Source organism: Squalius cephalus (genome assembly GCF_949319135.1).
Source record: "Squalius cephalus genome assembly, chromosome: 7".
NCBI classification, from domain to species: domain Eukaryota; kingdom Metazoa; phylum Chordata; class Actinopteri; order Cypriniformes; family Leuciscidae; genus Squalius; species Squalius cephalus.
In genome coordinates, this window is record NC_137128.1 from 12,689,652 (window position 1) to 12,711,937 (window position 22,286).

A 22,286-nucleotide genomic window follows, 5' to 3' on the forward strand; every position below is an offset into this window, starting at 1 on the left:
ATTTTTAACATTGCACCTATGATGCCTACAGTGGCAGCTAACTTGATTTTGGAAAAGAGCTGTAGTTTGATTAGATTTGGGAATCACAAATAGCACTCATTTAAATGAGTGGAAGCTGAGATTGTCGGGTGATATTTCATATTTTAACTTCACTGATGCCTCTGTGACTGTGACACTTAAACTGCTTAGGAGGGGGGATCACAATTTTTAACTGATTTATATCACCGTATCAGTGTTACACACCACCAACTTTTTATAAATCGAACAAAACCTCACAAGCTTCATTACATTCATAAATTCATTACATAAAGTACACTCACGCTTAGTGGTATGTACTACTAGCAAGTCTCAACTGTTTGATTGTTAGGGTTCAAATTTAAACTATAGTTGGATAAAAGTTGGATATCTAACATCCTACTTTGCATTCATGCATAAATACACTATAGTCATGTAAAGCGATCCATACCATGGTCTCTCTGAATACCCTATTCTGATTGGCTAGAAGGTGTGCAATAAAATAGTTTAATGCACAGGTAGTTTCCAGTCAGTTTAATCACCGTTCTATATTAATGCTCTGTTTTCATTGAAGCACACACACACGCGCACGCGTCAGTCGCCGGAGATCGCGCTGCACACACACAGAAACATTCAGGAGCACAGAAACTTATCAACGGCCCATGGATTTTATCGCTAAAATAGCTTTGCCACTGAATCGCTGAGCAGTGATGACACAAAATGTGATGTAAAAAATTAAACTAAGATAAATCATATTTTAGCATCTTGAATGTAAAAATTACAAACTATGCAATGCAACTGAAAACCAAAGTGACACACTTTAGAGAATTGTTTTTAAACTTGTAATAACTAGCTGCATTTTTGTTCACACCCCTGATTAATAGTAGTTGAAGCACCCTTTTATTACAGCACCAAGTCTGTTTAAATATCAGCGTGCCACATCTTGACTTGGGAATATTTTCCCACTTTTTGCAAAAACATTGCAGATCTGATTAATTGTGATCATGGCATCTCATGTGCACGGTCCTCTTCAGGTCCCCTTACATATTTTCTATAGGAATCCGGTCTGGGCTCTGGCGGGCCCATTCCAAAACATTTTATCTTTGTCTTTGCTGAAGCCATACTTTTGTTGATTTAGATGTGTTTTGGATCATCGTCCTGCTGAAAGGGGAAAGTTCTCTTCATTTTCAGCTTTTGAGCAGACAACACAAAAGTCTATACCAAAATCAACTGGTACTTGGAGCCAGAGATGTAAAGAGAACCTGAAAACCATACTTTAAAGGGATAGTTCACTTTGAAATTAAATTTTGCTATGTTTTAGCTTACCTCAAGGGCATCCAAGATGTAGGTGTCTTTTTTTCCACAGTAGTTTCAATTTTGATATTTTTAGGTCAAACCGTTCTTGTCTGACAGTCATATCATGCAGGTCTATGGTCACGGTCTCAAAGAGCATGCACAGAGTCCAAATTAAAACAATTCCCCATCGTCCAAATTAAACAATTCCCCATCGTAAGTACACATTGATGGCCTAAGACACAAAACGAACAGTATTTATATCGTTTTTACCTCTTGTAACACAGCCACGTCCAAGTGATCTGTATGCAGACTGGTGCATAGATATATACACTAGATTTCGCCTTGGCTACGGCAGTTCTTAACGAATGCCGTAGCCAAGGCGACATCTAGTGTATATATATCTATGCACCAGTCTGCGCACACGTCACACAGCAGGATGCGCGCGCGCCCTCAGATCACTTGGACGTGGCTGTGTTACAAGAGGTAAAAACGATATAAATACTGTTCATTTTCTCACACAAACCGCTCGTTTCGTGTCTTAGGCCATCAATGTGTACTTACGATGGGGAATTGTTTAATTTGGACGATGGGGAATTGTTTTAATTTGGACTCTGTGCATGCTCTTTGATACAGTGACCACAGACCTGCATAATATGACTGACAGACAAGAACGGTTTGACCTAAAAATATCAAAATTGAAACTACTGCGGAAACAAAGACACCTATATCTTGGATGCCCTTGAGGTAAGCTAAAACATAACAAAATTTAATTTCAAAGTGAACTATCCCTTTAAGTAAATGTTGAGATCAATGAAAACAATGGCAGTGACATTTTTAGATATCTCAGATATAGTTCTAGTGCAAGTGGCTTTCAGTTAAAACAGCTCAGACATTCATTTTAGTCTGGGACTAGCCTTTAACCCCCGGTTTCACAGACAAGGCTTGAGTATCTAGTCTTAATAGTATTTTACTCATACTGAATGTAGGCCCAAATATGCATTAGTCCTCAACACCTTTATTTTTTTTTAAATCAAAATAAAACTGAACATCTCAGTATTGCAATTAATCAAGGTGGACACAACTCTTAAAAGTCTACAAACAGTGAAGTCTCAGTTAAGCTCAAGTGCTCAAAAGGGCATAAGTGCTGGTTTGGGCCTCATCAGTGGCTGCATGTCCTCATCTCATATATGAAACACCTGCGATTCAGCAACTACATGCTAATGAACTCGTGTTCGTGTAAAATAGCCTTGTTGACAGGTTTGGGAGAGTGAAGGCAAAATGCACAAGATACCCTTACAAAAAAAGTATACTTCAAGTTTGTTTAATGAAGTATACTAAAGTAAAGTTCAAGTAAATGTTTTAAGTATAATTAACTTTATGCAGTAAGTATACTGATATCAATGTACTGGTAGAATACTATTGTACTATTTCAACACTGCTTGGGACTAAATTGGACCACTTTTTATTATATAAAAATATACGTTTAAGTGTACTGTAAGTGTAACAGTAGTAAACGTTAAGTGCACAACTAGTTCACAACTATATTTCTCATGTGTACTGAATAAACTTTTTTTTCCGTAAGGGATAGTACCTTCAATGCCCTGTAGATGCCCGTATTGCTTCTTTTATAGCAGAAATAAACTGCTGCAGAGAAGGTTAAGTGCCAAACAAAATGTAATAATAATTGCATTTCTCATTACAAATCTATTGGAGTAAAGAGTACATATACTTACTCAAAAATATAGTCGAGCAGAGAGTAAAAGTTGCCAATATCTTTGATACTATAAGTCAAAGTACAAAGTTTATCCAAAAAGATACTTAAGTACAGTAACTAATTACATTTACACAAATACTATAAAGGCCCCAATATACTCAAGGCAAAGTTTTGTTTTGTTTGTTTTTCTTCGCTTTAGGGTAAAAAGAAGTTTTACGCCATGTGAGCAGCGGTATACTGTTAGCAAACATCCCGATGCCGCCCACACTGCTGAGAGCCAAGTTTAGAGCAATATGAAAACATATGCTGTGTGCTTTTGATTCAATAACAAAAATGACAGTGATGAGAACTAGTACTCCAGTAAATTCACATCATGTTTATTTATATAGCACTTTATACAATAGATTGTTTTAAATCAAGCAGCTTTGCAGTATTAAACATGAAAAACAGTGTCAGTGTCTCTCTCAATTAGAATTATAAGTTAATTTTCTACTATAAAGCGGCTGTCCAGTGTGTTCATGTTTTTACCCGTGGACGTCTGGCCTCAATGGTCTGGACAGAAGATTTCCACGTCAAAGAAGGCGGAGCCTTTGAGCCACGCCTATTATTTTTCCATGGGTATGCTGTTCTTTTCCAGATGTGCGGTGTTGTTTTTGTGCCAAACATACAAAAATTTCAATAATGGTCTCATCAGACCATGGATTTGGGTGACTGTGTTTCATGGTATATCTTATTTACGTAATATATCAATTTTTAGCGCAATTTTCCACCGGACAAAATTGCGATTGTTAACTCATGATTTCTGTTCTGTCTGTGCGCACCAATCTTGCACTTCTATCTACTCCTCAACCAGACCACCTAGAGACTTCGGGTTTTCGGCATTATGTTAAGGAAGGTCTAATCTCGGGAACGCACAAAAAAAATCCAGGAAAAGATTTACTATCTCTTAGTGTTGTGATCCCATCACGTCAGAAAATTGCGCTAAAACACTCACTGAGTTTTTATTACTTGTTTTTGTAGCCCTCGCCTGAGCGACACTTTTTAACAAAGAGATCCCATTGATGCTTCGTAATCTCTTGTAGAAGCATTCAAACAAGAAGATGTCAGAAAAACCTTAAAAGAACAGCTGAGATTTATTCAGATATGTTAATCAGAGTAATTTTTGGTGAAGATGGGTGTTAACTATTTCACATGAGCTTGATGATTATTTCATTCTGAAAACAGCCACAAACTCAATTATAAAAGGGTGTGAACACTTATGCAGTTAGCTTTTTATTTTGATCTTTTTTCTATGAAATGTCACTTTGATTTTCCGTGGTATTGGATAAGTTGTCATTTTTACATTTTACTTTTTTACATCACAAAAACCAGCTGTTTTAACAGAGGTGTGTAGACTTTGTGTAAATCCACTGTTTATATACTGTCCAATTTAATCCGCATACATAAAGCAATATAAAAAATGTAGCACATCTCAACTGCTTGACTTTGTTTAGTACCAAAATGTAATTAATATTATCACCCAGCTTTTTCTATAAAGTTGGATATATAAGTACACCCAGCTTTATCTGCATACATCAGTGTACTCGCATAGGTACACGATACGATTACGATTGCTTGTATTATCGCAAAATATAAGCTATATTATCGGCCAGCTCTAATCTTCTAATTGCGACTATAAGGCATGAATATATTTAAGATGTTATGCACGTCAACATTATCATTTTCTTTAAAGAAGTTTTGAAAAAAATGTGTATTGTGAAAAGTGCTAAATAAATATATTTGATATAATCCGTAGACAAGGATAGTGTATTCCTCATAGTCCATGTCTGAATTATGGTCCTCCCCTCAAACAGAACCAAACTTCCCATGCTCACCAGGAATAAATGATTGTCTAGGTGTGTTTTGTGCTCCCCAGGCCGAGAAAAGATTCCCGGGACCACCATGGTCCTAATCCATCAAGGAGCAGTCAGAGTGGAGCCGGAGCCCGTGACAGCCATTCAGGAGGAGGGCCAAAGGCTGACCGCAGGACACTGCCCCCCCCTCGCCAGCGGCACGACACGGACTCGTCCTCTGATGGACCAAGCTACCGGCGGCGCCGCCACCACACCGGCTCAGACCCCTGATGCCCCGTCCACACCTCCTCACCCCGAGAATGGATCTGATTGGCCCCTTTGTCAAGCCCTGGACGAGACACGGCAGCTCAGCGAGCACAGATTCACATGCAGCACACTAGTAAGGAGTTCTGGGTATCATGTAAATGAGGAGGAAAACTTTACCTTCGGACTAATTAGCTTGTACAGCACTCTTATTCTGGACACAAAGTGAGACTGCATTTCCTTTTCCCAAAAACGAAATTCTCTCATCATTTATTCACCCTCATGCCATCTACGATGTATATGACTTTCTTTCTTACGTTACACAAACACACAAACAAATAATCAATCTCTGCGAGTCCATAAAATGCAAGTGGCCAAATAGAAATGATAGGTGTGTAAGCTAAATTTATTTCTATTTTTCTTACACATACCTGATTCATCCACTTTTTTGCACCGATTACTGTGTGTGGTTTTTCAAACGTCAACAGAGTGGCACACATTCACTTGCATTATATGGACTCACAGAGATTGATTATTTTCCTAAAAATATTAGTCTGTGTTTACCGGAAGAAATAAAGTCCTTATATGCAGATGGGATGAGGGTGAATAAATGATGAGAGTTTCTAAATCATTTCCCCTCAAAATACTCAAAAAAGAACAAATTTTATACCATTTGTTGTCTTGCTGTGTTTGAATTTATGCTAATTCTTATTAAAAAATTGCAGCAATCAGAATGACAAAAACTCAGTTATGTATTAGAATTTTGGAGTAAAATGGGCTTGTTTGTCATGAAAATAATATCGCACAATGCAAAAAAAAAAAAAGAAAAAAAAAAAGTTTAATTCTCTTTATGCAAACTATAATTTCTTTTTTTCCTTTTGGGTTTTGAGCTGAAATGCTATCTGGACACGTTTTGGTCTTCGATGCATAAAGAGAAAACTCTGATCTCCAGCGATTACAGCAGATATGATTGACTTTTTATTCTTGTATGTGTTTGGTGAAATAAACTTTTTCCATCACATTGTTATGGTCAATGCACCTGCCCTCAACACCTCTATCCTTCAGATATTGTTTTCTCAGTCTAATCTGTTCTTATTTTAAAAGTGCTGCTTCCTGGCTGCAGGAATGCGCTCCTGTCGCTAGAATAGAGGAGTGTTTGCATTTGCATTGAGTTGCTGTGAAAGGCGGTATTCTGCTGGCTGGCACCTGGGGCCATGCGAGAAAAGAGCAAAGCGCAGACAAAAGACAAGTGCAAAAATCCCGGCCCAGGGATGGCCCGAGCGCCACACACAAACCCCAAGCCGCTGGAGCAGCAGGAGTGGGCTGAACAAAAGCCACCCTGTAAGAGAGCCAGCGAACCCCTCCTTTTCCCACCATCATGCCTTCCCTGCCACGCATTACTGGCTTGGCTGCATTATCCATGGCAGCCTAATCGGGCCAAAGGAACGTTGTTGTAGATTGCTTTCCCTCCCCCTCGTTGGGCGCCTGATTCCAGGCTGCTGACCCCATAGGCCCGGCCCATCCTATTTGTCACTTATTAAAGTGCTTCTGCTGAGAAGGCGAGGGAGGCGTTTGGAGAACTGGAGGGCGTTTGAGTGGAGAATTAATGAGTTCCTCAAGAGAACACCCTCACACACCAGGCACACGCACCGCAGATCTCTGCCGTCCCGTCCACTGAACGCCCAGGCACTCGCCACAGATGCTTATTGCTCAAGCAACTCTGCTCATGTCTCGAAAAAGGTTTGATGTTAAGTTAACCCCTCAGATGGCTAAATATTTCTGAGTCTAAAAATCAGGTTTGATGAATGTCTTTGCTCTTCTTAATTGTCATTTCAACATTTGTGAGATTTAGTCAGTTGAAACAGTTCTGAGGTTGATTAACTAGCCTTTAAAAAAAACATAATTTCACTAAGCTTTCATGGCCCCCAGAATATTTTGTTGTATGAATATCTGAACATGCAGTATGTAAGGGATAATGCATTAAATGATTTTAATGCTCAATGTGGATGAAAAAAACCCCCACCTGACACGAAGTGCATTCAAATCGCCTCATCCTTCCCTGGATAATTTTGACCCAGATTTTTTTTTTTTTATAAATATTGAGTGATCATCGGAGGGGTCCAAGACCCCGTGACTTTTGTTGCACTTGAACCATGAATACACACAAAAAAATTGAATGGATTCGAGGAGTTTTGTGGTTGAAATTTAAAAAAAGTAACAAATCCTTCCCTCTGGGGTCAAATTGACCCCCATAGAAATGAATAGAATGCAAGGGATGCTTCAGTACACATCGAAAAACCTAAAAATGCTTAAAATTCAAACTAAAAATGCTTAACTTTTACCAAAAAATTATTTCATAATGTCTACATGTGTATCTGAGTGCATATTGAAGAGAAATGACTTTAGGACCAAGCGGAAACAACTCATTTGCTCCATATAGTGCTATATAGTGGCAAGAGCCATGAAATATCATGTTTTTTTGTTTTTTTTTCACAAGTCGGCAAAGACACCCAATGTAAGATATTTTAAGCTGAATTAAAAGGTTTAGGCATGAAATTGTGAGTTATTTTGAGTTTAAGTTGAAAAAATGTGAGGAGAATGTGCTTATAAATGCTTATAAATTATTTATGGATTAAATTGAGTATTTTAAAGGTAAAAAAAAATATTTCTTGACAAAAAAAAAAATTATAATTTTTAGGCCCGTGAGGGAAGGATTTGTTGATCCCGCTCATTCCATGGTAATTTGCCAGCATTGACAACTTAAAGCTGTTATTGATGTTTGCAGCGCAATATTTGAATGAAAGGGCAAAAATGAATCGCTTTCAATCAGACACAGATATATAGGCTAGTAGTGCGGTAAGATAACTTAAGATATTTAAAGCTGCAGTCTGTAACTTTTTTAGTGTTCAAAATTTACTAAATTTATATAGTAAGCAAGTACATTATGAATGAATTTTCCAAACCATGTTTTTGTCTTATCCTGAATCACTACGGTACACCTATAATAAGTGTTTATATTGGGACTATTTTAGACTGGCACGGGTCGTACCACTGCAGAGTAGCCCAGTACCTGCGTGACTCGTCATAGACTTAAACAGAGAGAAGGAGATCTGGCTACAATGTTCTTCCACAACACGCATGCAGTTCTGTTTATTAACCGCTAGAGCGCCAAAAGTTACGGACTGCAGCTTTAAATGAATGAATTATAGCGTTTATTTGAATTAATTATTGAAAGAGAGATGAGAGATGGGTGTGTGAATTACCTTCATCTGTGCAGTGTCTCTATTGACAACAAAGCTGTGAGTTTAATTACTTCAAAAACAGCGACTTTACCCCCTCACTGCTGAGAAATATAAAGTAGCAATTCAATAGCAAAGCTATTCATAGAAGTCGCAGGGCAGCGCTGAAAACTATTTTCTGTGCTCCTGAATGTGTGTGTGTGTGTGTGTGTGTGTGTGTGCTTCAATGAAAACAGCACATTAATATAGAATGGTAACTGACTTGGATCTACTTGTCATCTTCATTTATATAGCGCTTTTAACAATGTAGATTGTTCCAAAGCAGCTTTACATTGATAATAGGAAATTAAACTGCATTAATCATTCGGTAACGTTAGGCAGTTTTGATTTATATGCTGTTTAATGTTTGATTTTACATGTACGTAAGCAACGGTTTTATCGCTTGTTTCTGCTTCTTCGCCTGTGTTATGAATGACAAATAGGCAGTCTACAATTGTGAGAAATAAACTCGATATCCTTGTGTCATAAACTTAGAAAAAAGTCACAATTCTGAGATAGTAATAATAATAGGTTTAAATGTGATCTATGTAAAATGTTATAGGTTTAAATATTATTTCATGCTGTAACTGTAAGGGCTAAAATATGGAACTTTTCCATAAACTAACAAAAATATACAATGAGAAAAGAAAAACAATCTGAAAAATGAAAATGAAAACAATGAACTAAATTGTAAAAGTTTAATACGGTCTTTAAATAAACTCTATTCTTTATCAATTTTCTAAGCTTACATTTTGCTAAACATGGTTTATGAATGCGCTGCCAGAGTTTTTGCTTGCGCTTTCAAATTTTTAATTTAACGATACTCACGTCTGATTTTGACGGACTGAACAGAAGAAATGAACCAGAGAAGATTTCCACGTCAAAGAAGGCGGATCCTCATCCTCACATCTATTACGTACTCTATGCTGTATGAAGGTGTTTACCAGCTGGAGCGAACTTTTCTGGAAAGCTCGCTTTGGCAAGCTGTTACAAACTCCCGAAAGAAACTCCAAATAAACTTAGTTTTGGCCTGATTTTGTTCGAAATCACGTCACACCAGTTTGTTCTTCAGTTTTGCTTGAAGTATATATCAGGGTATATAAAGTATACATGATGCTTTTCATCACTTACACTAATAAATCAATGAATCTTCATCGAAAATGTCACAGCATTGTGTAGCCTATGGCTGTAAAAACCACCGAGCTGTTGAACATGGCAAAATATGAATGATAAGGTGGTCGGGGGTTGTCTTCATCTCTATCAGCTTGTGATATCATTTGTAAAGTCTCACATAGTGCGCGTTCTAATTAGATAAGTTTGAGGCATATTGGTTCAGGTGCATAGCTGGATTAGGTCAACAGTTAAACTAACCTAAGGGTATGGCACTCAGGTTCACATGGCTAAAGTCACTAACCCTTTTGCTGGGTTGAAAACCCTAAAACATTTGTGGTGTTCCCAGTCAAAAATGACCGGCCTGCAAAAAATTGCTTATAAATCAAGGTTTTGTTACCTTATTACCAAATATTGTATGTACTACAACCCATGATGTAGTCAGCTGGATCTGGGCCGTATCCAGATCAGATGGTGGACCTGCGTCTAGACACGACCACAACCCATGATGTAGTCAGCTGGATCAGGGCCGTATCCAGATCAGATGGTGGACCTGCGTCTAGACACGACCACAACCCATGATGTAGTCAGCCGGATCAGGGCCGTATCCAGATCAGATGGTGGACCTGTGCCTAGACACGACCACAACCCATGATGTAGTCAGCTGGATCAGGGCCGTATCCAGATCAGATGGTGGACCTGCGTCTAGACACGACCACAACCCATGATGTAGTCAGCTGGATCAGGGCCGTATCCAGATCAGATGGTGGACCTGCGTCTAGACACGACCACAACCCATGATGTAGTCAGCCGGATCTGGGCCGTATCCAGATCAGATGGTGGACCTGTGCCTAGACACGACCACAACCCATGATGTAGTCAGCTGGATCTGGGCCGTATCCAGATCAGATGGAGGACCTGCGTCTAGACACGACCACAACCCATGATGTAGTCAGCCGGATCAGGGCCGTATCCAGATCAGATGGTGGACCTGTGCCTAGACACGACCACAACCCATGATGTAGTCAGCTGGATCAGGGCCGTATCCAGATCAGATGGTGGACCTGTGCCTAGACACGACCACAACCCATGATGTAGTCAGCTGGATCAGGGCCGTATCCAGATCAGATGGTGGACCTGCGTCTAGACACGACCACAACCCATGATGTAGTCAGCTGGATCAGGGCCGTATCCAGATCAGATGGTGGACCTGCGTCTAGACACGACCACAACCCATGATGTAGTCAGCCGGATCTGGGCCGTATCCAGATCAGATGGTGGACCTGTGCCTAGACACGACCACAACCCATGATGTAGTCAGCTGGATCTGGGCCGTATCCAGATCAGATGGAGGACCTGCACCTAGACACGACCACAACCCATGATGTAGTCAGCCGGATCAGGGCCGTATCCAGATCAGATGGTGGACCTGCGTCTAGACACGACCACAACCCATGATGTAGTCAGCCGGATCAGGGCCGTATCCAGATCAGATGGTGGACCTGTGCCTAGACACGACCACAACCCATGATGTAGTCAGCTGGATCTGGGCCGTATCCAGATCAGATGGAGGACCTGCACCTAGACACGACCACAACCCATGATGTAGTCAGCCGGATCAGGGCCGTATCCAGATCAGATGGTGGACCTGCGTCTAGACACGACCACAACCCATGATGTAGTCAGCCGGATCAGGGCCGTATCCAGATCAGATGGTGGACCTGTGCCTAGACACGACCACAACCCATGATGTAGTCAGCTGGATCAGGGCCGTATCCAGATCAGATGGTGGACCTGTGCCTAGACACGACCACAACCCATGATGTAGTCAGCTGGATCAGGGCCGTATCCAGATCAGATGGTGGACCTGCGTCTAGACACGACCACAACCCATGATGTAGTCAGCTGGATCAGGGCCGTATCCAGATCAGATGGTGGACCTGTGCCTAGACACGACCACAACCCATGATGTAGTCAGCTGGATCAGGGCCGTATCCAGATCAGATGGTGGACCTGCGTCTAGACACGACCACAACCCATGATGTAGTCAGCTGGATCTGGGCCGTATCCAGATCAGATGGTGGACCTGCGTCTAGACACGACCACAACCCATGATGTAGTCAGCCGGATCAGGGCCGTATCCAGATCAGATGGTGGACCTGCGTCTAGACACGACCACAACCCATGATGTAGTCAGCCGGATCAGGGCCGTATCCAGATCAGATGGTGGACCTGCGTCTAGACACGACCACAACCCATGATGTAGTCAGCTGGATCTGGGCCGTATCCAGATCAGATGGTGGACCTGCGTCTAGACACGACCACAACCCATGATGTAGTCAGCCGGATCTGGGCCGTATCCAGATCAGATGGTGGACCTGTGCCTAGACACGACCACAACCCATGATGTAGTCAGCTGGATCTGGGCCGTATCCAGATCAGATGGTGGACCTGCGTCTAGACACGACCACAACCCATGATGTAGTCAGCCGGATCTGGGCCGTATCCAGATCAGATGGTGGACCTGCGTCTAGACACGACCACAACCCATGATGTAGTCAGCTGGATCTGGGCCGTATCCAGATCAGATGGTGGACCTGCGTCTAGACACGACCACAACCCATGATGTAGTCAGCCGGATCAGGGCCGTATCCAGATCAGATGGTGGACCTGCGTCTAGACACGACCACAACCCATGATGTAGTCAGCCGGATCAGGGCCGTATCCAGATCAGATGGTGGACCTGCGTCTAGACACGACCACAACCCATGATGTAGTCAGCCGGATCTGGGCCGTATCCAGATCAGATGGTGGACCTGTGCCTAGACACGACCACAACCCATGATGTAGTCAGCTGGATCTGGGCCGTATCCAGATCAGATGGAGGACCTGCACCTAGACACGACCACAACCCATGATGTAGTCAGCCGGATCAGGGCCGTATCCAGATCAGATGGTGGACCTGCGTCTAGACACGACCACAACCCATGATGTAGTCAGCCGGATCAGGGCCGTATCCAGATCAGATGGTGGACCTGCGTCTAGACACGACCACAACCCATGATGTAGTCAGCCGGATCAGGGCCGTATCCAGATCAGATGTAGAACCTGTATCTAGACACGACCACAACCCATGATGTAGTCAGCCGGGCCGTATCCAGATCAGACGTAGAACCTGCGCCTAGACACGACCACAACGCATCCCTGAAGTGTCAGCAGAGATTGTCAACTAGACTCTCCCCTGTGAAGGCCTCATCGACACGAAAGCCATCGGCACTGATCCTCAACAAACTCATCTCCATACCGGCGTGATGACTCCGATCTTCAACCAGATGGAACTGGATAATATTCTGAATGTTCCAATCTAATCTGACTTCTGACCTGTAATGCTGCCTGAATCATAATCATACACTGTTCATTGGCCAGAGGAGAACTGGCCCCCCGACTGAGCCTGGGTTCTCCCAAGGTTTTTTTCTCCATTCTGTCACCTGATGGAGTTACTTGCCACTGTCGCCTTTGGCTTTTGGCTTGCTTAGTTGGGGACGCTTAATATTCAACTATAATATTGATCCACCTGCATTGACACCATTATATGAGAACTGAACTGAGCAGGACGATGACATCACAATTTTCTCCAGAGCGGCTATATATATAAATGAACTAAATTAATAACTTTTTTACAACAAAAATTAACCATCACTGAACTTACTTAAGCTGGACTGTGATGGTATTTTCTTCTAGAAACAATCTTTGTTGATCATTATTTCTCTTTTATCAGTGTAAAGCTGCTTTGAAATAAAGGTGACTTGACTTGTCAGCTGATTTTCTTTCAATTAGCACAGGTTTTGTATTTTTTTTTTTTTAAAGTGATTGATCGTAGGCCTCACTGATTTGAGAATGAAGTTCATCTCTGTGAAAAAGAAAGCCTGTAATACTCAAAATAGTTTGCTTGTGCACATGAACGTGTGCGTGTATGTGCGCGGATTCAAGCAAGAGTATGCATGTATCCACGCATGCACAGGTCCGAGGCCTTTATTTTTGCAAGCCCACATGTACATATGTGAACACGAACATGATGAACACACTCCTAAACACTAACTGTTTCTCTGATTTTCAACTCCCCCATTCATTTTCAATGGGCGGCCATTTTTGACCAATATATGCTCAGTACAAATATAAGCTAAATACAAAACCTGTCCTTATTTAAAGAAAACAAGTTTACAAAAAGATTGAATCCAGTATTTGGTGATAAAATAGCATAACAAGAGATATAAGCTATTTTTGTAGGCTGGTCATTTTTGACTGGGAACACCACAAGTGTGAATTATCCACAAATAATGCTTTTTTCACTCAAAACCTGAGGTATGTAAGCTCAGATAAATGAGGCCTACGATCAATCAATTCCAAAAAGAAATTTAAAACCGGTCCTAATTGAAAGATAACAAGTTGACAAAAAGATTTAATCCAATATTTGGTGATGATGTAGCATAATGAGAGATTTAGAAGCAATTTTTTGTAGGCCGGTCATTTTTGACTGAGAACACCACAAGTGTTACAATGTGGGGGAAAACGCACAAAAAGTATAAAATTTTTTTGGGCAAGTTGTTAGACTCTGGGTGAGTAAAGTCAGTAAATTTTAGTCCAATGCAATAACATTAACTAGCATTTTCGGGTACGGGAAAATCCTCTCCGTGTCAAAATGACCCGAACACAACATAAGGGTTAGTTAAACAACTCTATCTCTTCGCTAGCCCACATACACATAAGTCAAGCCTTGTTAAGTCTTGGTGAGATCTATGTGTTTTGGGGGGCTGTATTGTCTTCCTATCATCTCTGTGTGATGATTATATGTGTATTAATGTTGCAGCATGTTTTAGGTACTCTCAGCACCAGGCATGTGTTGGCTTGTATTGTGTCATCCTTCTTGTTCCTGCTTTGTCAGGGGATTTATGCATGTCTATTTATGCATCAGCACCAGCATATCTTTCATGCTCATAGCATCGTGTCTGTGTATCTATTAGCAGTAGCAAGTCCATAGACTACAGCGTAGCAAATCTAGTCGGCCAAGACCAAATACATTAACATTGCCATATTCAATAACATGCTAAAACTATTTCGAGAGTCTATTTAGAATAAGTCTGGATTAACAGTAAACGTCCTGTGAGTATACCATGTGAATGGAAATGAGACAGGCCATCTGGGTAAGCGGGCTCTGAAATATTTGGAAGTGCCAATAAGTATAAACTGAAGTGAAAGGGTGCTACTATTTTCTGTGAATGAGCGCAACTTCCAATTCATTATAGATCAATAACTGTATATACAATAACAAAATGCTGTAAATGGTATAATCATTTGTGCTACAAACCAGTGTGTTTATGATTACGATAATATGTTAACAAATGAGTTTTCAATATCAAACAGGTTTACTCATCATCAGGTACTGAGGAATGAGCAAAGCAGAAGGTCTATATATCGCTTCTCTTCACTTACTGCCTCAAAGGATACATGCTCACAAATGGATAAAATACTCTCTAATTTCATCTGGAGAAACAAACCTCATAAACATAAAGAAAAAATAATAAACTGTCTGGAGGTGGCATACATATTGTGGATTTTAAAATTTTCAACCAAATTCTGAAAAATAATAGGATTAATTTTTTTTTGAAAAATGTTGTCCCTCATTATTTTATACAAACACAATTCCTTTCACAGCAGATGTTTTATATGGAACAAAGGTAATATCACTCATAAGTGTAATATATTAATTGTAAACCAACTTTTTGACAAGAATGAGCAATTATACACTTAGCCCAATTATTTTTCAAAATATGTTTTTAAGTTTTTAACTTTGCTTTGATAAACCCTAACAGAAATTTCAACTTAATATAAAGTTTTAGGGTTGAAGATTAACATATCATTTATTAAAATTAATTTATTACTGATGTAAATTCTGATGTTTAACCACCATGTGGATCAGCATAAATGTGTGTCCATTTATTTTTTCAGTTATGAGCCACCTTTTTCAATGAGTTACTGATGCCGTGGCAGTCAATAAATGTTTCAAAGCAGCAGATTAACAAGAGCACACCAGTAAACGTCCAGTTATACTAATATCTTTAATTACAGTGCATTTCTGTCAAAAATGAAAAACAATAAAAAAAGACATTGGTTAAGAGTCACACTATACAACAGTTTGCTATGAGATTCACATAGTTTCGACCCCAAGTAATCAGTGTCTACCAAATCAGAGGTTAATTGAGAAGAGAGAGAGAGAGAGAGAGAGAGAGAGAGAATAAAAGATAAATAATAAAGTGGCTTTTAAACCATCAGTTCTAACATCGCATTAACAGTGACCATGTGATTGACGTGAAGGTTGTTAATCTCTAACAGGTGTCTCTGCGGACTGTAAAGGCACCAGGGCTTCTGGGGGAAAATCACTTCTACATGCAAAACACAAAACTCAAACATGTCATTGATATTAACATGCCAACATTCTTATAGTTGTTTTATGTCTTAAATCTATAAAAATGCACTACTGATTTGTTAGATATTAAGTTATAATGTGCTAAGATGAGGTCGGTGTTGTTTATTCCTTGTGCTGGTTAGATATTGAGTTCATAACACACTTAAATCCAGAACATGAAGTTGAAAATAACACTTAAACAGAGTGTCAAAACAACAGGAAATTGATTTAAATTAAGGTTTCAGTTTATCTTAAGGGTGAATCTCCAAAAATATGCCCAAGTGACATTTCACCCGCCAAAAATAAATAATTGTAATATTTTGTAAAAAGAAAAGAAAGCCATTTTTGTAAAACAACTTTAAAAAAAAAAATTTATATTGTTGCATTCTTTTTTTTTTTTTAAATGACCAACCTCCCCTTAAAAAATATCATTACCGTTACAAGCCTGAACATTTTACCTCAAACCTTTGTTAACCTGAGCCGCACCGACTTTTCTTCCACATATTCACAAAAAACATATGCTGTGTATTGGGAATCTGATTTAAAAAAATAAAAATAATAATAATAATCTGAATCTTTGTGTAGCTGACTTAATGATTTAAAGGCATCACTCCTCTGTGGCTTCTAAAGTATCACGACAGTAAAGCTAGAGGTCACGTCAGCCTTGGCTGAGAAGACAGTGTAATCGATTTTTGGTTTCTCTTCCTCAAAATTGAACCGTAATATGTGCAGGTAGTGTCCGTAATGTTTGATTTCCTTTACTCAGTTCAAGACAAACAAAACAGTTTTGTTTACAGTACATCTAAAAGAGAGTCTTATTATAAGCACAATAAAATAATACATGTGCAAGATTCAAATGAGACCTGACAGAGTTTACAGGACTAACGTTCTTCAAACTCTTTCCAATGACTCAAACAAAAAGAATGTGGGGGGTGGGACGGGACGTAACAATGAAGGACTAAATCTATTTTGCATAATGGTGCTCAAAAAAGCTGCCTCACAACAAAAAACTATTTACATTAAAGTGAGTAACACTTTTTCTCTCTGTATTTGAAATGAGCGCAGCTTCCAGCACCGTCGGTTTAAAAACAAGAGTAAAGCGAGTGTTGAGAATATGAAACTAAGGAAGAGCAGTACAGTGAGGTCATTATTTGTGGTTTTTCAGTTGGTTGGACAACCAATCGAGTCCTTCATAGAGGCCATCGCCGCTTGTGGCGCACGTGGCCTGAATGTACCAGTTCCTGTGCCGGAGCGAATGCAGCCCCAGCTTGTCCGTGATTTCCGCAGCGTTCATGGCGTTCGGTAGATCCTGTCGGACAAAGACATTGTCAGATATGTAAAAATAAAACGCATTTGGAAAGAACTGCAGATAATCAGTTGAAATCTGTTAGCACCTGTTTGTTGGCAAACACTAGCAGGACTGCTTCCCTGAGCTCATCCTCAGCCAACATTCTCATCAGCTCCTCTCGTGCTTCATTCACACGCTCTCTGTCATTGCTGTCAACCACAAAGATCAGACCTAAAGAAAGAAAGAAAGAAAGAAAGAAAGAAAAACAACCATCAGAATAATGGACTAGTGTGAGAGACCATCTTATGGTTCCAGCCACAGATTAGGGATGAAATGGTAACCGCTTTGACGATAAACCATGATAATAAAAAATTCCTGACGGTTAATATTACCGTTTCATATTTGAACTATTAAAGGGTTAGTTCACCCAAAAATGAAGATATTTTTGATCAAATCTGTGAGCTGTCTAATTTTATTCTGCCGGTCCAGAAAAGTTAGTAAAAACATCATTAAAATAGTCCAAGTGACTACAGTGGCTCAACCTTAAGTTTATCGAGCGACGAGAATACTTTTTGTGCGCAAATGAAAGATGAGATCAAGATCAAATCAAAGATGAACGAAGGTCTTACGGGTTTGGAAGACATGAGGGTGAGTAATTAATGACAGAAATGCCATTTTGGGATGAACTAACCCTTTAAATATTGGCCAGTTTATTAGTATTATAGTATAATCATGGACAACTTGCTTGGTTTAACCATTCGTTTTAAATGATTCACTTGACTGCAAAGTTGGTACGTCAGTGGCATGTTGGAATTTTTCTTTCCAAAGTGAGGAAGTAAATGTGGACTTGGACATGGACAACAAAAAACAGACTAATTGATCTTATTCAAATATATAGTGATTACAGCAGCCCGATTACAACTTTCTTAGACTACTAAAATACACAATTCCCAACTCTAACACAATACACTCAGGGCCCGACATTAATGCTCGTCCGAGACGAGTGGATTTTTTTGAAGGGGCAAGTGAAAGAGAATTATATTTGTCCAACCAGACAAGTAGCCTGATTGAAATGTAAATAATAAAAATAATAAGGGAATCGCCAAAAAGCGAGAATGATTCTGATCTTATTACATTTAGTGTAAGTGCCAACTGATAGTGGATAATAATATATAAAGTATAATGTACCGGTGATAAGGTTGCGCTGTTGAGGCTCGCACAGCCTCATGAGGAGAAATAGAAACATATGAGTGCAACACACACAAAGAAACTTGGTTAACATTCTGAGGTAAAAAAAATCTAAATGTGGAGTTTATATATTTAGCACATGACACACAACCCAGTGTGCTGTTTTCCTGAATACCATCACGATTGAAACTGTGACTGATTTCATACAACAGTTCAATAAACAAGTAGTTAATATTAATGTCACTTAGATTTTAGAAGCAATATTGACTGGTTTTGTTCTATTTCAGAAGTGAAAATAGTTCCAAAGATCACAGCAGAACCTTAGCGCATCTCACAGCAACACTCAGTCATGTTTCTTTCCTGAATGATTCAGTGTTTTGAACGAATCGGTTGAGTCTGTCTGCCTTATACCGTAGATTTGTGGCTGTCAGACTGCATACGAGATATTACGCCGATGGTTCCCATTGTAGCTACCCAACTTAAAATACTTTTTTTACAAACGCTGCAAAATCCTTTATTTTGACCACCAACGGACTGCAACCATGTCCTAAATTGTTTGTCTTCCAGCCACTTTTGCTGGAATTTGCACTTTCCCATTTTTCTGGTCTAGTTTTATTCCTGCTGTTCAAAATGACCCAGGTCTAGGTTTGGGAACCGAGAATCGGTTCTTATCCAGAACCGTTAGTGTTTTTGAAAAATACCGGAACCGTGCGAAATTCCTAAGTTTCGGTTCCGATAACGGTTCTGGTGCGATGTGTGGCCGAAGTGCTGGAAGCTTATCCTTTAATAGAATATGAATATTAAAATAGTAATGAATGCACTGAAAAGCCCTTGCGCTACTCATATATACGTTTTGCGTCAGATATCAACGCAGAGAGAGAGTATAAAGACAGTAGAGCTGCACGATTAATCTTTAAACGATCTCGATTAAAACACCCACGCGATCTTATTCCTAAATGACAAAAACTTCACACCGGAACATTCAAATCTGTTTGCGCTGTCGCTGACCCAGAAAGAGCAGTTGTCAATATGAAACAGCTTTACTTTCAGTCTTTTCAACCACACAGAATTGATATTTCTGTGTTACAAATATTCAAGTGATCACAGAAGTACTAAGATAAAAGTTTATAGTTCGAGTATAAACACTGATGTCTACGGTAGCAACCAAAACAGAGTAAACCACATTTTGAAAGTCACTTCAGAATTTATAAAATGTATATAATGAGCGAGAACATCATGAATGCCTTTTTTTCAAATCGTGTTTTTGTCTTATCCTGAATCACTACGGTAAGCCTGTAATAAGCGTTTATACTCGGGCTACTTTACACCGGTCAGGTCGGCACCGCTGCGGAGTATCCCAGTGCCTGCGTGACTTGTCATAGACAGAGATGTATATGCAGTTCTGTTTATTAACCGCTAGAGCGCTGATTCATCCAGTAATGAAACAAGTGAAGTCTTTATGAATCAATCATTCAAACCGATTTTAAAAATATTCTGTTTCACCTGTTCACGGATCTTACATGTGTGTTCAAGCATATTCTACCCTTTCTGAGAGGGTATTCTCCACTGCTGGAGATACAATAAGCTTGGAGAGGTCCCAAATTCTCCAGGAGAATGCAGAAATTTTTATTTTCCATCAGAAAAATTAATTATTTTTGCATAAATTGCTAAATAATATGTTGAATTTGTTGACATTACCAGTCTGTTAAACTCATTTGACAAGTATAAGAAATAAACACAAAAGGATTGTGTATTTTTCCCTTGCTACTAGTTTTTATTAGTCGTTTTAAATCATTTTTATTGAATGGGAACATGCCAGTCATCCGCATCATGCCAGTTTTGCTCCGGCCGGAAGCAATTACCAAACTGGTTCCGTGTGTTTCACACTAACGTACATATTTTGCGACAGCAAATACATTTTTTTAATTATGAAGACTATATTCAAATAAAATGATAATATAACATTTTCTTCAAAACTATCTACATTTTTAATGCCTGTAGGATTCAAATGTAATGCTTGTTAATGCCATTTAAGGCCTTCATTTTCACAAAATCCATTTAATGACTTTTAATGCTTTTTAATGCCATGCGGAAACCCTGAAAAACGCACTCGGGGTAAATATGACTAATATGCAGATTTAAATATGTCAAAGCTGATAGAACACTGATGAGAATATAGCTTCAAAATAGATTATATTTACACCACAACACAACTTTTTTACTCGGACAAGTGAATGACCGATTTACTTGTCTGAAGGACAAGCACATGACAAGGCATAAATGTTGAGCGTCTGTCTTACCTTGTGTGTTCTGGAAATAATGACGCCACAATGGTCGAATCTTATCTTGACCACCGACGTCCCAAACAGTGAAACTTATATTCTTGTACTCCACAGTTTCAACGTTAAAGCCTTGAAGACAAAAAAAAAAAAATATATATATATATATAAATATATATAGGCCTACACACATACATACACACACGCATTATTTATTCTCTTTATCAGACACTGATAATGGGAAACAGATCTTGGTCATCTACCGATTGTTGGGATGGTGGTAACAATTTCTCCCAGCTTCAGCTTGTACAGAATCGTTGTCTTTCCAGCAGCATCAAGACCCACCATAAGAATCCTCATCTCTTTCTTGCCAAAGACTTTAAAGAGGTTTGCAAATAGGTTGCCCATGTTTGAGAGATGCTTTTTTTCACTCCACTGAATCTAAACAGGACAAAAAGTGAATTAAAAAGCTACTTCCTCCAGCAGGACCAAGTGTGAAATACTTACTGACACAAATAGTTTGAAAAATCGTATGCATTTGTACACTTCACAGAGGCTAAACTTCAAGTCGACATAATGACAAAGCGTGATTCTCCAAGTGGATAACATGTACATGACAACTGACTCTTTAAATAAACCAGGAAATACTGTAAAAAGCTCTCACGACTGAATAGTTAATCAAATATTTCAATAATAAAGCTGATATAACAACAGCTTGAAAAAGAATTTTAAAATAATATTTAATAATAAAGAGTTTAACAGAACTTGTTATATCTCATCTGTTTAGTAAGCATAGCGATTTCAGTTCAATTTCAGGTTAACTTATTAGATCTGATCATCAGACGTTTTAGTAACATGGCCACACGTCTTTACGTTATAATCATTTCAAATAATAAGTCGATTAAACTAGTTTTTGTGGTTGACTAAAGCCTCTATAATACTCATACATCATTTTAATAATAATGTTGAGTGAGAGCAAGTTCATGTATTACATCATCTATACGATATTAGTTATTTGAGAAGTAAAGTTGACTTCGGATTGTTGTTTCCTTTGTCACAGACACTCACATCTGACCGGCTTTAATTCAGTTTAACTCCGAAAATCTCCCACTAACCCTTTTTTCACCGGTAACGCATCATACAAGAGTATCTAGCGCTTGTTTTCACTGTGGTTAACATTTCGAATACAACAATTAAAGCTGAAATTAAATATATAAAAGTATGTTTTTTAAATGAAAAAACTCACAGTTCAAGTTTCCTCAACTTCGAGGCGTTTCCTCCCTCAAGATGGCGGGTTTCCGGCCACGTCAGTGCGTCTCGCATCACTTCCGTCGAGAAGGTGATACATAACAGAGAACTCTGTAGGTCAGGTTTAGTACTACACGTGTGCATTTTCTTTTTTTTTTTTTAAATTATCAATGCAAAAAAAATACAGAGATGACATGTTTATGGTATACAACTTTGAACAATATGAAAAAGATTAAGAAAATAATGAACAACAATTGGCTAAAGACTGAAAAAGAAAAAAAGAAGAAGACATGAAGACAGAGAAAAAGAAT

The 22,286-nt window shown here is 39.1% G+C and overlaps 2 protein-coding genes across 2 annotated transcripts in view; one reads left to right on the top strand and one right to left on the bottom strand.

Annotated features, from left to right (window-relative positions):
• cUnh1orf35 (chromosome Un C1orf35 homolog) overlaps positions 1–6,142 on the top strand; it is a 13,242-nt gene extending 7,100 nt beyond the window's left edge. Inside the window, exon 8 of the mRNA XM_079876259.1 lies at positions 4,941–6,142. Within this exon, the coding sequence (XP_079732385.1) occupies positions 4,941–5,148 (208 nt within the window). The 3' untranslated portion in view covers positions 5,149–6,142. The remainder of the gene's footprint in view (positions 1–4,940) is intronic.
• Positions 6,143–15,906: 9,764 nt separating this feature from the next.
• On the bottom strand, positions 15,907–22,053 carry arf1 (ADP-ribosylation factor 1). The gene is made up of 5 exons (XM_079875227.1): positions 21,974–22,053; positions 20,991–21,168; positions 20,749–20,859; positions 17,367–17,491; positions 15,907–17,281 (listed from the first exon to the last, which is right to left on the bottom strand). Exons 2-5 carry the CDS (start codon positions 21,133–21,135, stop codon positions 17,120–17,122), a joined length of 543 nt encoding a protein of 180 aa, XP_079731353.1. The 5' UTR covers positions 21,136–21,168; positions 21,974–22,053; the 3' UTR covers positions 15,907–17,119.
• Between the last annotated feature and the right edge of the window lie 233 nt (positions 22,054–22,286).